The following is a 17,075-nucleotide window of genomic DNA, read 5'->3' on the forward strand; positions in this document are numbered from 1 at the left end:
AATATTTCTCATTTGGCGCACAGAAAGAAACCTGAGCATTTTCAGGCTTATCCTATTTATTTATCTTACTTTTTTCTTAAAGTCCGCCTACTGCCTGAAAGCAGAGTTCAAGCTAGGCACTAACGCCAATGTACTGCTCCATTGATGCCGTCATACCTGCATCTCTCGCTCTTTACTGACGTAATTGCTGCATGAAGACTTAAGAGTTCAGACCACAGCCACATTCTGGAAAAATGTGGCCCAGATCGGATTTCAACCCACTTCTATGCGACTTGTCCCGTTAAGACAGTCAAGTTAATGCCACACTCGAAAAACACGAAAACATTGGATTTGTGCATTAAGACCTGCAGTCTGAACCTAGCCTAAGTCTGCTACAAATGATTATTTTAATTGTTAACTCATTAAATAATGACTAATTGTTTTTTCAATTGGTTTTTCTCAAAGCTCATTTGCTTATCCCCCCCCCCCAAATAATACTCTGGGATTAACATTTGCAAATATGCATTTGAACCAAAACCTCTGCAGTGAAAATTTTTAAACTACAAATACTGTGCAACTACGTAACCAGGGTTAAAGTACTTTATAAGCCTGGTGGGCCACCAAGCTGAATCAGTGCTACAAAGAAAGTATACAGATTTTACTTGCATTTAATGTGTGGCGATATGATTGAAAGCACAAAGGCGGCATGGTCGATATGTTAAGAAACTTTTCCCGGCTTTCTACTACTGCACTGAATATTCCTTCTAGTGTAGTGAAGTTTTGTGGTGAGTATTTTGTTTTCCCTTTTCTGCTAGCATTTCAAGTAGGTACACATTTGTTTATTGTCAGTTATATTATCCGACCAGCACCACGCCACAGGACAACCTCTTTCTTCAGCCTCTGAGTTACCTGGTTTAACCCTTGGACATGTTTGTAATGTATTTAAGATGATTTTAATGTACTCTGTAACAATGTAACTATCGTTTATCACACCAAAACATGTTTGGAAATATCATATTTTGATTAATTACAAAGATAATCAGTCTACTTTCATCAACGACAACAGAAATAATACACAAACCATCAAAAAGCTTGAAGAGGATTTAGACAATTATTAAAGTTTTGTGAAAGAAATTCCAAATTAGAAATTTACTTCAGAAGGAAAAAAGGTGCATTGTTTATTTACCACGCAACAGGCAGAGAAACAAATTTTAAAAAACTGATCAAGTTGAATCAACACACAATTTTCTTGAACCAGCCATCTCTAACCAGTTGCATAACAAAATATACAGCATGGGCTTTAATATGCTCTTTTAGTCAGTGTTCTGTTGACTCAGTTGAATTACTTCCCTAAGGCATCAGTGCCTGGACATAATTAGAAAAGGTCACCGAGCCCCCTGTCTTGTCAACAAATTCACTTCGATATGACAAATTCGAGTTCACGCGGTGCAAGATCTCCCTCAGATACCCTTGCCAGTCAAGGCCCAGCAGGATACGACACTCTGATGAGTCTGATATGTACAGTATAAATATTTTGTCCATCTAAATAAAGGGAAGCATATCAATAGGCTATACATTTGGAGGAAGGTGTTTTTCCATAAAGGTTGAGGTAGCACCAAAATGTGGAGCCTTATCTTGCAAGTCCAAAATCTTCCTACAGGGCATGGTATAGTATAATCACTGAATTAGCACGTTTCATAAAAAAACATCTTGGATGCATAGAAATAAAAATCCACAATACTGATAACAGCCAGTTGAAATCAATTGACCTTCAGAAGATTTCAGACTTGTTTTCTCACTTCCTCGTGCAGACTTTCCCTTCACTGGATGATGAAGTGGAAGAGGCTTTCACATCGCTCCCTGGTGGCCTCACTAAGGAACTATTAATCTATGGCTCTCCATACTGCATTCAGATCCGCTTTCCCCATCCTATGCGTGGCCTGAAGTAAAGGCCAGAAGAGCACCCAGAGGAGTGGACATGTTATGATGAGCTGTGCTGAGACACCTTTGGTTTTCTAAGCACTTCTGGAGACAGTGACTGATGGCCAATTAAACATTTGGAGAAGACTATTGATCACTTGGAGAGTCAGAACATCAGAAACATCCAACCCTCCACTATAGTGACTGTACAAACTGTGCAACCAGAAACATAGAAATTCCACTATTCTGTTCTATAAAACACAGTTGGGTGTAAAGGGTAGTTTGTTATGAATCTAACAAAACCTAAACAGTGGCTATGGGCGCTCTAAAGTGACTTTCAGGCTATCAAAACTCAAGTTCAATTTATACGACACAGACTCATATTTATGATATTGTGGCATAGAAAAAACATCTGAATCTATAGGACATAAAAAAAATTCCCTGATGCACATGTGTCAAACTCAAGGCCCGGGAGTGGCTCATGAAAGTAAATTGTGTGATGATGAAAGACTGAGGACTACAGAAATGATAACAGTTTTTCTATTAAAAAAACAGATTATTCTCTTTAAGTTTTTATTTACAGTTTTTCTTTTTTTATTTTTAAATCATACAAAAAAATTGGGGATGTCCCATCGTATGTTTTTGCACCCGAGTCAGGGTTACCTGATTTTGAGAATCTGCCGATACAGAGTCATGATCCGATTCTTTTGGAAATACCAATATATCTCTGGATTGATTTGTAACTTTTTAGCCCTTAAAAATAATATATAGTGGTTTACTTTGTAAAAATCACACAGATGTAAAAACAGTGTCTTCTTTAACTAAAACCACCCGAACATTCATAGGTTTTCATATTTTAAGTGGGGAAGAATAAGTAATTGAACCCTCTGCCTAAGGAGACTTAAAGCGAATTGAAACCAATTTTTACCAAACAATTTAAGGGGCAGTTTACATGGCGACTCTGCGACACCAAGACGCAATGAATGTGTTGCGAAGTGGCCTTGCATTCATATGGTGTCGGCGAAGACGGAAGGCAAAGATGCAAAACTTGGAATCCCTTGGAAACCAATTTTTACCAAACAATTTAAGTCTGTGTGTGCCTAATTACTGATGAGTGGTTTAAAGCTGCTCTGCCCACTATAAAACACACACCTGATAAGGATTGTCTTGATTATAAGCATTGTCTAACGTGCATCATGGCTCGGTCAAAAGAGCTTTCTGAAGACCTGCGATCAAGGATTGTTGATTTGTTTAAAACTGGGAAAGGATACAAAACCATCTCTAAAAGTCTGGATGTTCATCAATCGACAGTCAAAGAAGTTGTCTACAAATGGAGAGAGTTTGGCATGGTTGCTTCTCTCCCAACGAGTGGCTGTCCACCAACGATGACGACAAGAGTTCAGCGCAGAATACTCAGTGAGGTAAAAAAAAGAACCCTAGAGTGTCTGCTAAAGACTTACAGAAATCACTGGCACATTCCATTATCTCTGTGAACACATCAACTATACTAGTATGTAAAACTATGGCCAAGAATGGTGTTCATGGGAGGATTCCACAGAGGAAGCCACTGCTGTCTAGAAAAAATATTGTTGCTATTGCTTTTAATGTTCTTAAAAAGGCACTTGGACACTCCACAGAAGTTTTGGCCAAATATTTCGTGGGCTGATGAAACCAAAGTTGAATTGTTTGGGAGTAACACACAACGTCATGTGTGGAGGAAAAATGGAACAGCTTAACATCAGCACCTCATCCCCACCGTGAAGCATGGTGCAGAGAGCATCATGATTTGGGGCTGTTTTACTGCCTTGGGGCCTGGACCACTTGCAATCATTAAAGGAAGAATTCAAACGTTTATCAGGATGTTTTGCAGGAAAACCTGAGATAGTTGAAGCTAAAAAGACGATGGATGCTGCAACAAGACAATGATGAATGAGAATGGGCCAAGATTAGTCCTGGTCGATGTGCCAGACTGATATGCAGCTACAGGAAGCGTCTGGTTGAAGTTATTGCTGCCAAAGGTGGTGCCACAAAATATTAAATGTGATGGTTCACTTACTTATTTTTCCCCCTTCTGTCATTGTTTGCACACCATCCTCATCATAATACGAAAATCTATAAATGTTTGGGTGGTTTCAGTTAAAGTAGACGCTGTTCTTACATCTGTGTGATTTTGACAAAGATCATATTTGATGGTGATTTTATGCAGAAATGTGAAAAAATCCAAAAGGTTTAGATACTTTTTCATTCCACTTCATATTTTTTTATTTTTTTATTTTTTTTTTTTAATTAAAAAGACGATCCTTTTCACCAGATTCTGATCCACTAAAAAAATGGCCCAGTCAGCCCGATTTTCGATCACGTGATCAGATCGGGTACATCCCTACAAAAAATGTTTACAATTTCCTTTTTTTTTTTGTTGCAATTTAAAAATGTAAATTAAAAAGAAATACTGTATATGAAAATGCTTGCTATTAAGAGGCTTAAAAAATGTATTTACACAATTTTAGGTCAATCCTGCCCTGATGAATTCAATCTATGACATTACCCAGCTCAGAAGCAAAGTGTTTAACACTATAGAGCAAACATACACTTGTTTTCTTTAGCTATGACTTGGTCATTGAAAAGGCTTAATACATTATTTGCATCTTTTCATACTTGACAGATTCCAATGTGAGCTTTTTTAACATGGAAAATGCTACTTTTTGTTTGCCACCGTTCCTAGCCAATGAAGCCTAGAAACTGACCACAGCCACCTATTTTATTACTTGCTTGTTGTGAGTTTCTGGGTAATCTCATTGCACATCAAAAGGTTAGAGGCCACTGCTTTACTAGCCAGAAAGAAACACACACAGCTATAATGATGTGCTGCATTCCAGGAGGAACGAATCCACTTCATAACCTCAGCCCTCTCACATGGACTTGAATCATAGAAATAGGATAATTGAAACAAAAGGTCAGAAATTGACAGATGTGCTGTTTTTACAAGGCCAGTGCATAGAATGCGTATAATATCACTGCCCTTCAGCCGCGTTTATCCTCTATGTGACCTCTGTAGTGTCCTTTATAAACTCCTCAAGACCACCATTTGCCAATGATAAGCACAGGGACATAACATGAAATATAAGGTGCCTGGGTATTTGTTACCAAATGGAGCGTGTTTCACCATTGTTTCAAGATGACCTGTAATGACACGCACTGTTTACCTGTAAACCATTTGCGGTGGACTATCATCTCAGCCATCATTAATCACAGGAACTCCACAGAATAACTTACTTTTTTAGATAGGTCAAGCAACATTTCTATCTGGGTTATCTATAAACTACATTAACATAACGCCAGTTGAATAAATGCACAATTTGGTAATCTTCAACCTGCACCCAAGCAATTCCCAGCCTCCATTCCTGCAGTATTGATATCTAATATTCAATTCTGTAAACAACATGAAAATAAAATTAAAAAGAACTTATGCTCCCGAGGAAGAAAATCATTTTAAATTTACACAACACTATGAAAGTGTAATTTTTGACCTCTGTGAAATATTCTGCACATGTACATACTAATTTATTTAGTCAGTCTGGCAGTAAAGGAGAACTAATTCTTGCCCCAGTGCACCACTGGAAGCATGTGTCATTTGAATTCATTTCCAATGACTAGAGGGCAAACAAAATAATATACATAGACACAATATATTCTCGAGTGAATTATTGCTCTTGTGTAAAAGACTACAATAGCATATGCGTATTTAAAATATGGTACTTTGATTTATGACCGACCCAAATTACAACTTTTTTGGGATACGAGCATATATTCATGTTGTTTATTACACATTTGTTGTGTTTGGCGGTTGAATTAATGGCATTTTCATTCATTTCAATGGGCAAACATGGTTTGTGTCCAAATGACCCCACTTAAATTCTTAAGTCAAGGTTTTGACTATATAGTGAATGCCATCATTTGTCATCAGCCACGATGAGACTGAAACACAGCCCCCCCCCCAATCTATTTACTAAAAGCAATTTTTCCTAATAAATAATCTTGATTTCAGCTTTAGCTTTCCTTATCACATTCTTTAGGGAGTTAATGAAGAAAGACAAACTGGCAGCTAGAAAGACAACATAGGGGTGAATCACATTAGAACAATGAAGAGGACTGACAGAGGAAATCCATGCATTAGAAAGAAATGGCCACAAGCAAATGACAGGATTATGCAATGTATTTCTGCCTGGTGTCACTGCATCGCCATGTGCTTGCATCATCACAAATTGTACACTCTGGAAATTGCATTCAATTCCCATGCTCCTTCTAGACAACAATTGCTTAGCGATGCCCTCATGGGGTTCAATGGGGAAAAACAGAAATATTCATCCTTTTTTTCTTCTCAGCTTAGATGATTCCTGTCAAATGTTTTAATGTTGTAAATTGGCAGGTATAAGATGTTGTAAATTCAAATAACTGACTTGCCTGAATGACAGAAATGGTTGAAAAACAGCGGATGCTTATCTGTACGTCATCTAATGAACATACTTTATAGGCTGATTTCATGTTATTACGTAAAACACAAAAATATGTTTTCTTACTTAATGTAAGATAGGTCCACTTTGGCTCAAAACCTTAACTCGGTTAATTTTACAATGTAATGCGACACTTTTATAATACTTATACTTAAAGGTGCACAAAGAACCGATCGGTCAATCACTGAAAAAATGTATCCGATTTTGTACTGCCGAATGCCTCGAGAGTCAGTGAGCCACATTACCCCACCAGTATTTAGTCGCAGACATGTGTGGACATTAATACGTATAGGTATATACCGTATTGGTTAGAATATAAGATGGTGTTTTTTGCATTGAAATAACACTGAAAAAAAGGGGGTCGTCTTATATTCACGGCCGAGACATTATACCCATTCACGACGCTAGATGGCGCCAGATATCATTGAAGTGATGTTCTGTCATGACATATCTCAGCTACTTTCAAGTTTAACCAGTTTGCATTATTTTATTGCAATGTTTTTCCTTATTCAGATTTGTTTCAAGACTACAATTACAGTTAGACTTCACTTTCATGGGTAATGCAGTTATTCCAATTGTGTTGTTTTATCACAATAGATTATTTACATTTCAAAAACCAAAAGCCATTCATTTACAAATGTGATTGCACTTTAGTTTACATATTTAAATGTTCAGATATTAAGATTTGAATGAGGCAAAATAACATGCTTTTTCTCTCAAATATATTGTTATAATCATTTGTTTCAGATGTTCTTTAATTATTTGCTGTATAGAAATTAATTTGGCATTCAAAAAGTCTTTTTTAAACTTGAGTCTTGAAAAAAAAGAGGGTGGTCTTATAATCAGGGCCATCTTATATTCGGGCCAATACGGTAATTGCACATATTCGGTATTCCAAGACTCTTTTGGTGAACATATCAATTTTTCCAATTAAACTGAATGTAATTTGAATAAATCTGGTCCAGCACTGAACCAAACCCCCTCTGCGAGTGGCCAGCGTAGGCACCTTGCAAGTGGAATAGGAGCGGGGAGGGAGATGCAAAGTCTCTTGCCTTCCACGGTATGCCGGCTCTCACAGCCTTTCACACAGTAAGACATTTTCAGGGCTTTCTAATTGTCTTATGAGGGACATAAAGGGCTCATTTTAAACAAAAAAATAATAATAATAAACACGCCAATCAATGTAAAATGTTTGACACACGGAGCGAATCTCAATCACATTGTGTGATTAAAAACACAACTGAGGATTCAACCTGGATATTGGCAATGCATAGGAAACAAAGAATTTCTGCCGCAACTAAAAATGAATTGTTCATGAAGCAATCATTTGTGGTCATGACTTAAGGTTCCATTTTGCAATTAATTCAAAGAGAAAATGATTTAAAGGTCAATCTGGAATTCCCCAAAGGATCAATAAAGTTTAACTAAGGGACCGTTTACACGACAACAGCAACGGAGGTGACAATGCAAAAACTTTTCCACAGAACTATCGTATACACCGCGACGGCTTTATGAGGGGTTGAAAACAACAGATTGAATATGCCTTCCAAAGTGGATATCTTGACAACACTATCCCACTGCCATCGCCATCTAAACAGTTGAAACGCAAAAGTAAGTTTTGACAACTGACTTCTGAACTCCGGAACAGTAGGTGGCGGCAAAGCTCCAATCTATTTGTCAGTGAAAGAGGGTGAAGGCCAAGATACTGATGAAGTCAGTGCACGCGGACAGTCCGACAGTGTATGAAAACATGTCTTTATGTAGGAGTGGGAACCTCTTGGTACCTCACAATACGATACGCGATACAAAGCTCACGATAACGATTTGACGATATGGCGATACAACGATTATCGATACATTGGTCGGAAAATCATTCTAGGATATTCTATATTTACTAATTAACAGAAAAAACAAGCTTCTGCTGTGAATTGGATTGATTTTATCACTAGTAGACGTCCAATCCATTTGAACTGGGAGGGTGGCAGCGAATGAATGTTCATTCGCTGCCACCCTCCCACTTCAAACGGATTGCACGTCCATGGCCAGTAGTGGCAGCCAATGCCAGGCAATGAGGTCATTTTGGGCCATTTAAGGTCATTTACCTGTTAATTTTCAGTTACTTTCTGCTGATTTTGGGGTATTTTATGGGTCACTTCCTGTTTATTTTGAGTTGCAGAACAGGAAGTGACCTGGGAATCACCCAAATGAATAGGCAGTGACTCAAACTCAACAGGAAATGACCTGTAAATGCCCTAAAATGTACAACAAGTGACCTGTAAATGCCCCGAAAATCGGACACAATGACTGTGAATGCTCTGAATTCAAAAGAACGAACGTTCCCAGTCTAAATGGATTGGGCGTCGAGCACCGTCAATGCAGCCTTAGAGTTAACCGAGACACTATTACGGTGGAAGATTTTGGTAGCAACTTGTTGGTTTATTTTAATTTATTTATTAGACATTGAAACCATTTTAAAACGAGCATATCGATAACCTTTTGGGATACAAAGTATCACGATGTATCACCATTTTGATATTTTGTCACACCCCTATCTTCAAGTACGAAGCAACCTTTTACACGACCTAACTGCGTCAACATTATTCAAAATCTAGTCAAATATTCACTACTCTAATTACAGAAACTCATTTATTACTCTGCTTGATGCACTTTTCCATGCTGTTATTTGACCAGGACGAAAGCGGAAACAGCAGAGGGGAATGGTTACATGCTGGAAAGTTTTGGTGGTGCTGCCACCTACACATTGGGAATGCATGCTACATCGGCAAATTGTAGGTTGCATGCACTTTTGCGCTTCCATGTGCACACAGTTTTCCCCACACGTAATTAAAACAACGACAAAACTAGGGCTGCAGCTATCGAATATTTTAGTAATCGAGTAATCGACTGAAAATGCTATCGATTAATCGAGTAATCGGATAAAACAAATATATTTTTAGGTGAAGAGCAATTATAAATATACATGAGAAAACAAGACATTTCATCTAATCTTGAACCATTTTCAGTCAATCAATGTCTTTATTTTCGATGTATATTGTTGAAAACAGCCAACAATTGCATCTCAGATGTAACTAGAATTAAAACAAAAAAAAGACTAATTCACTGCTTTCACTCAAAAAACTTTTAGATTTTATTGGGGGAAAAAAAAAAAAAAATATATATATATATATATATATATATATATGTATGTATATTTCTTACCTAAAAATGCCATTACACTTGATAACACACATCACTTAAAAGTTAGGATTTTTTCCCACGTGTTTCAATTGAATTTCTATTTGTGTCAAGCCATTTTTAAGTTCTAGTTAAGTTTTAAGTTAGTCTAAACTGCAAGTCCTGATGGAATTTTGAGTTTTTGCAGTGTTCAAAATAAATGTATGATACAGGCTGTATTGGAGCACATTAGGGACCAGTGCTACTTGGTGTTTTATCCAGCAATGACTACTGAGCTAAAATTGATAGTTAGCATTATTAAATTTTTATTTTACACCCTCATCACTCCACAGCACTATGTTATGTTAAAGCCTGTATGTAAGACACGTTAGCCACGCATCGACAGTGGTCATAATTAATAGAAACCTAGCCCCCCGCAGGGCTAACGTTACGTGAGCTAGTGACAGTAACGTTAATCTTAGCGCTTAGCGCTCTTTATTAGCGCTTAGCGCTCTACTGCTTTAAGATGGCGGTTGTTTACTAACGCCGCTGACTCTGTCATTTCGCATCTAGTTCAACATACATGTGATCTCTATGAGACGCATCAGACGCTACCTGCTAGTACCAACGTAGCATCGTGCGGGCTAGTATTTAGCAACGTCGGCCTTGTTTGTAGCGGCTGTCGGCAGCAGTAAGTAATTTTTTTTTTTTTTTTGCTTCTTCCTCTACGCATCAGCGCGTTGTCCCGCATTAAAAGTAGTCCGAGCAAAAGATGATGCTTACAGCTGTCAAAATAAACAATTACTCGAGGTGAATAAAATTACTCGGATCAGTTTTTAAACTCGAGTTACTCGAGTTGCTCGAGTATTCGTTTCAGCTCTAGACAAAACACCACTTTTGTGTTATTGCGCAAGATCGTTGTTGTGTAAACGTGGCCTAGATCACCGGTCTAAGAGTTTCACACATTACGGCCTTTAAGGTACCATTGCACAATAAAAGGGTAACAGCTAAACATGAATGTAAGCAAATCCTCGTGGATACGCTGACACACAAACATGCAATCCTCTCATACTGAAGGCTTCAAATGTTGTGCAAGTAAAGCAGTGAATTACTTTGTTCCTGAAGCTCAAAGTATACCCCTCATAACACCACCGAAGAAAAAGTGCTGGGTTAGCTAAAATTCAGACTGACAGGCCACCTTTATTAGTGACTGACTTATTTTTCTCGGCAGAAGAAAAAAGACAAGTCGGCTTTTGATACAAGCAAGTGCCGAGTCAGCATCCTTGTCTCTCATAGGATCGTTTGACTGATCTTAGTGGAGAGTGTCCCTGTCCTGATGTAGGAAGAATTGGCTACCATATTACCTGCGATCCATTTCTGGCTCTCACCCTGTCCTATAAAAGAAATCTGACGGGAGTAAGCATACTGGCATTGACCTAATACGTGACAGAGATTGACAGACGAAGGAGAAAGTGTACCTTGAAATTTGATCCAGGTGAGAAGGCGGATAAAACTGCCATAAAATGTCCCGTTTTCATCCACATTAAACACACAGGAGGATATCCCAGCATGCATTCAGTGGAAGGAAAAGAAACCAGATTGTTCGCCAGTCGATCACAGTGCGAACAAAGAGTATCAAAGCCAAGCAGCGTCACTCCTGTAGGAATTTAGAGACTCAATCTGACCTTAAGCTTCACGTCTTTGGACTGTGGCAAAAGCTCATGGGGATGGGGGGGTATTCACGTGAGTGAAAATGAGCAGAAAAGGAATCGCACAGAGAAAATAGGATCGTGCCACCCATAGAAAAGACTAATCAAATGCATCCAAACAAGACTTGTGAAACAACTGCAGTTGCACTGCCCCTTAGATTGGTAGATGTGGTCCTCTGGGGTATGCCTGTTTATTTAGCCCTAATACATTCATAATTAAACACTAATTGATGCAAAAGAAAAAGCCCGCTTAATTCATCATCTCTGTGCCCTGAAGCAAGACAATTACACTTTAACATCTTTGTCTTCGGCCCAAAGCAAGGTTAACAGTTTGGAAACAAGGGAAATGCAAATGGCGTGTGAAATCCTCTTGTTTTTGGACACACATCAGTGGCTTCCAGAATATATATGAGAATTGTAAAAGCACTTGTGAGTAGCTGAATGTTGAAGTCACAGACTACAGACAAACTGAATGAGACATATTGTTGTATTTACGACAGTGAACAGACAGACAAAATAATGAGCGTTCTTTGTTCAAACCCAGATCAAGATATTTGATTACACTTTCAAAGAGAATCAAATATACAGACAGGAAATGGATTGTTAGAACGAGTCATTCTTAACTAGAGGGTCACAAGCCAAAAGTAGATTGGAAATCCGTTCTAAGTGTGTTGTAGAACGCTTGCCAAGCATATGGTGAAAATTGAATGTGCCCGATTAACCCTTTATAAGGCAATCCATGAAATCTGGCTACCATTGACAGTGCTAGATGTCCAATCCATCTTGATTGGGAGTCATTGAAAGATTCACAGCTAGCCTGAAGCAGGAACCTCATTTTTTTTCCTTTTTAGAAATTAACCTGAATGTAACACACCCCAGTGTGTTTATGAGTGTTTGCTGCATTAAGAGCAGCTACAGGTGGCAATTTTAAGCACTTCGGAAAGTACTACCGTACGTATTTTGCCTAAACATCTGATATGCTGTCAATTTGCAGGCGACACTGCCATAGACGAGTCATTTTCTGTTGTGAGCACAACCGTTAATAAGGGGGTATTGGTGTGTTTCATTGAATTGTTATTGTTCATGTTAGCACACTAGTAGTTAGCTACTTAACACATTACAATTGGCAGTAGTTTTTGGTTTTGGACTCATAAATATTTAAAGTACTGTGAAATATTTTTCTGGTCAGTATGAAAAAAAAAATCACATCAGTGTCATGTTTTAAACCAGGGGTGTCCAAACTTTTTGCAAACGGGGCCAGATTTGGTGTGGTAAAAATGTGGGGGACCGACCTTGGTTGACGTCCTTTACGTAGAACAATATATTTAAGCAAATTTTAGCAAGCCATTCTGTGTGTGACATTTGCTTTATTATTATTTTTTTAATTCATAATTTCAACAATTTCAACAATCTCGCAACTAGCCTTTGTGGCGTTCTCTTACAACTCTTGAGTACTTGCGAAATACTGCTGATGAGAAATTAAACTAACTTCAAGTTGCTTCAATGTCTCGCTGAGTATCTTCCCTGTAATCTTGTAGTACATGTCAGCGTGTCTTGTTTGGTAATGTCGCCTCACATCGAACTCTTTAAAAACAGCGACTGTCTCTTTGCAAATAAGGCAGACACAGTCGTTGTGTATTTTACTGAAGAAATAGTCCAGTTTCCACCTATCCTTCCTATCCGTCGGCCGTCGCAGTCAACTTTTTTTTGTTGATTGTTGCCATTTTAGAAAATTGTGAAGTAAAGGGTTACACAGGGTAATGTTGCTTAGAGTGCTGCTGCATTTTAGTGGGTAAATGAGGAGCAGCATTTAGTGTGTAACCTACTTCATATGCTGGTAGCAGTACTGCTGACCAATTTATTAAGACTGTGTCCGGGCCAGACGTTATTGATTTTATGACAGAGGCTGGGGGCCGGATGAAATTTGACCACGGGCCGCATTTGGCCCCCGGGCCGGACTTTGGACATGTCTGTTTTAAACATTTTCTTTTTTATATGCACGTGTTACATGGTGCTTTTCTTAACTGTGAGGCTCACTGTTAAGATAAAAGTTTGATTAAGAACGGTGTTTCGTATTGTTGCATTTGTTTAGGTTTATGCAAACTTTGCACATTTAAAGCTATAAATGTCCTGTTGGCACTGTACTTTGCAAGAGGGACATACTGTATTGGCAAAAGAAAAATACTGCTGATAAATAAAATATGCCTTCTCTAAATAATTTTTTTACTTTTCTGTTACTCACAGACCTATATCACGATGATTTATTATGATGAAAATGTTTTAGAATCACTGCATTATGATCGCATATCCATACCTGTCAAATTGTACAGTTTCGGCGTAATTTGTACAAGTGAGCACTGATTTTTAAAAGTAAGATTTACAACACTGGTCATAAAGATGAAGTCCGCAGAATGAAAAGTGACGAAAGTGGAGATTTTGCTCTTTATCTAACACAATTTGCCCGCAACTATTGCTGATAACTTCACAGAATTAGCAAAAGAAATGTTCCCTGACTCAAAGATTGCATCGGTAAGTTAATTTTATCAATTGACCTTTTTAATTTAAATTGGACACACTAACGAACTACCTTCAAGTCAAACTGAATTGTGAGCTGAAAGTGCAGCCATCAAAAGACATGATAGAAATTGCCAAAAGTGCTACATACAATTATAACAAAAGTAGTGCTGCAACGATTAATCAATTAACTCGAGTATTCGATTAGAAAAAATATTCAAATTAAATTTTGTTGCTTTGAGTACTCGTTTAAAGTGGCATTGTAATAGTTTATTTTGAAAGTGTTTGCATTTAGTTTTATTGATTAGGGTGGATACACAGCTCTCTGGTCTGCCTCTTTTCACATGGCTGAATCCAAATGCTCCCTGTTAAGATCAACATAAGCTAAGTTTTTGTTTGAGCTAATGTTTTTTCAATGCATTCATAATTTAGTTTATAGGTATATTTAGCAGCTTTTTTTGTGGGAATATGTGTCTGAACCATTTGTTAACAGCATTGTAGGAAAAAAAAAAAAAAAACTAGCATTTTCAGCATTTAAGCTAGCGGACTTTTTCTTTGTAAGTTAGCCAATTGTTCTTTTTTTGTACATATCCTCATTTAAAAAAAATAATCATACCGTTTGAGGCTCAGCTCAGGTATTTTAATTTTTCATGTTCCTTACCCGATTACTCGAAATAGTCCATCGATTGATCAACTACTAAAATATTCGATAGCTGCAGCCCTAAACAAAAGTCAATGTTAAATTGTAGTAATAATGATGTAGCTGAAGGTATTGATTGTTGTTTGATTGCACCAGGTTATATGTTACAATATTACCAATAAGTTCATAATATTTTAAAAAATGCTTTTTATTTTTGTTTCATACTGCACGCTATACTATACGACATTGTATAATTAGTCACCAATTTGTAAGGGCATATATCACTATTTGTGAGATTGCCAACGGCATTGGGTTGACAGGTATGCATATTGTCATTCTGTCTGACTGACTGGCAGTTCAGGGTGTAGTCAGCCTTTCGCCGGATTTCAGCTGCGATAGGCTACAGCACTCCAACCCCTGTGAGGATAAGTGGTATGGAAAATGAATTAAAGAACGAATGAACGTTAGAAAATTGTATGCTTAAATTCCATGTTGAGATTTTTCTTTCCTCACTAAATGCCACAGCGCTTCCTCCTTTTGAGTGTTGTGGAAATGGTCATCCTACAGTGAGTTAAAAATAATGAATTTTGTTTTTGTAAAAAAAAATTAAAATTAAAAAAATAAAAACTTTTTAATTTGGTACAGCTCAAATTGAAGTGTCTGTAAACCCCAGTCAGGCTGAACCAACTCCACAGTTTAATACAATAGAGCACATTTGCATGCAACTGGCCGTGCGCGGCCAAGGGGCAACACGCCATAAAACACAATTCATCAGAGCAAGTCGATCGTCTCCCAACTCCGTAAAGCTGTCAGCGTGGTGCAAATGCAGCAGGATGGAGTCTGTTTGTGGGACATCCGTGCTGCAGCCGGTGCGTAGAGAGGAAACAGCCTCGCAATGTCTCCCCATTTTCACCAGCTGGGATTGTACATTTACTGGGCTAAAGGTTGTTTATGTGACAGTAAAGGAGCGCCGTGTCACTGTGCATTGTCATCCATTATACAGGAGCCATCTGGCCGAGACATCATTGTCCATGTTTGTCACATTTCACCAATAACTCGAGAAAAATAAAACAGGCAATCCGTGATTAGAATTCATCACATTAGAACGTCGGGAGTCGATAGCGCGTGCGTCATGTGCATTAAGTTCCAACCGTGTAACCTTGAAGGTGCAAAAGCCTCAATGTACCGACGATGGAACGACAACGACTTCCAAATGCAAGGACGTGATTAAGTTGACACTTGCATCTACTTTGTCACACCAACGCACTTTTTGCAACACCAGAAACACAAAAACAGGACACAAAGAGTAACTTACCGGTGCAGGTAACGCCGATGAAGCCAAGCCAAAGCACAAGAAGCTCCGCGCCGAGTCGACATCGGACAAAGGGGCTAAGAAGTAGCGGCATTTTCGTCCCTCTTATTTTTCAAATCAAGTTTCACAAGACAAGTAGGGGATAAAGGTGAGCGTGAAACGTCCAGATATTGTGAACAGAAGCACTTTTAACACGTTGCTGAAGTGGGCTCCTCAGCACATGTCCTCCGCGTCCATCCTCGCGCGTCTCCGGTTGCTCGCAACAACGAATCACAGGTGTGGTACATCAAATGATGCCTTCCCGCACCCGCGGAAATCTGCCTTGTTTTTTCCCCAAAACTGACGTTGTCATCTCCCCTCACCTCAAAAAAACCTGCTGCACTCCTCGCACTTGCAGAGGAGAAGAGACGCACTTTCTCGCCACTTGACAGCCGTCGAGCGGGCAAGCAAGCGAACCGTGTGGCCAAAATGCGAGAAATAGTAATAATTGGCTTCAGCGAGAGAACATCTGCTTGCGCAGCAATGCTGGAGTGCTGAGAGACAGAGAAGGTAGTAAGCGCGTCAAGGCTCGGAGAGGAGCAGTAAAACCAGGAGCGGATAACATGAATATGGCCACGGAGCTTCCTAATCACGCCCTCTAACACATTGCATGCCAGTGACAACTAGAGACGTCTAATTCATTTAAACCTGAATTACTGACTGTGAATGCTACCGTGGTAGTGCCATTGACAACGCGAGACTTCCAATTCACTTTGACTGTAATAAACAGATTTTCAGAGGGGGCCAGGGGGGCAGCCTCCCCCGGTGGCCGAAAAGTGTCATTGCATGTAATTCCCTCCAGTATATGATTATAAATTAAGAATTTCCCGGGAAAATACTGTCTACAAAAGTTGTAAACCAATAAAACAAACAACAAAAATGAATTAAATGAACAAAAAAGGATATTTTCATAATGGGTCAAAACTATTTTTCAAACAGATCATGTGACTACCATAGGTGTAGTTTGACTGCTGGGGCAGGGGGGGCACAACATGTTGATGACCCCAAAACGCAGTGTCAGCAATAAAATTAATTTACAAGAATATTTATAATAATAAGTTGACAATGAGCATTTTTTGTTTCCCATCATTCTTGAGGGGAATTCTAAATCAGGCTGCTTAGGCAATACTTTTCGCCAAGATCGTTGTCGTGCCAATGTAGTTACCCCAGTCAAAAATTTATGCCCTGGGGGGAGCCATATGGAGGTAGATTTGTGTCTTTATTATTCAATCAACCAAAAAAAAAGTTGCTTCAATGAAAAAAAAAGTTGCTTCCCA

General features: G+C 38.6%; 1 protein-coding gene across 4 annotated transcripts in view; it reads right to left on the reverse strand.

Annotated features, from left to right (window-relative positions):
- Positions 1 to 16,323, reverse strand: part of unc5a (unc-5 netrin receptor A) — a 398,198-nt gene extending 381,875 nt beyond the window's left edge. For all 4 annotated transcript variants that reach the window (XM_057851224.1, XM_057851223.1, XM_057851222.1 and 1 more), the window contains exon 1: positions 15,763 to 16,323. In XM_057851224.1, coding sequence (XP_057707207.1) covers positions 15,763 to 15,853 — 91 coding nt within the window. In that variant the 5' untranslated portion in view covers positions 15,854 to 16,323. The remainder of the gene's footprint in view (positions 1 to 15,762) is intronic.
- Positions 16,324 to 17,075: the final 752 nt, after the last annotated feature.

Source organism: Corythoichthys intestinalis, chromosome 11 (genome assembly GCF_030265065.1).
Source record: "Corythoichthys intestinalis isolate RoL2023-P3 chromosome 11, ASM3026506v1, whole genome shotgun sequence".
Lineage (NCBI taxonomy): Eukaryota > Metazoa > Chordata > Actinopteri > Syngnathiformes > Syngnathidae > Corythoichthys > Corythoichthys intestinalis.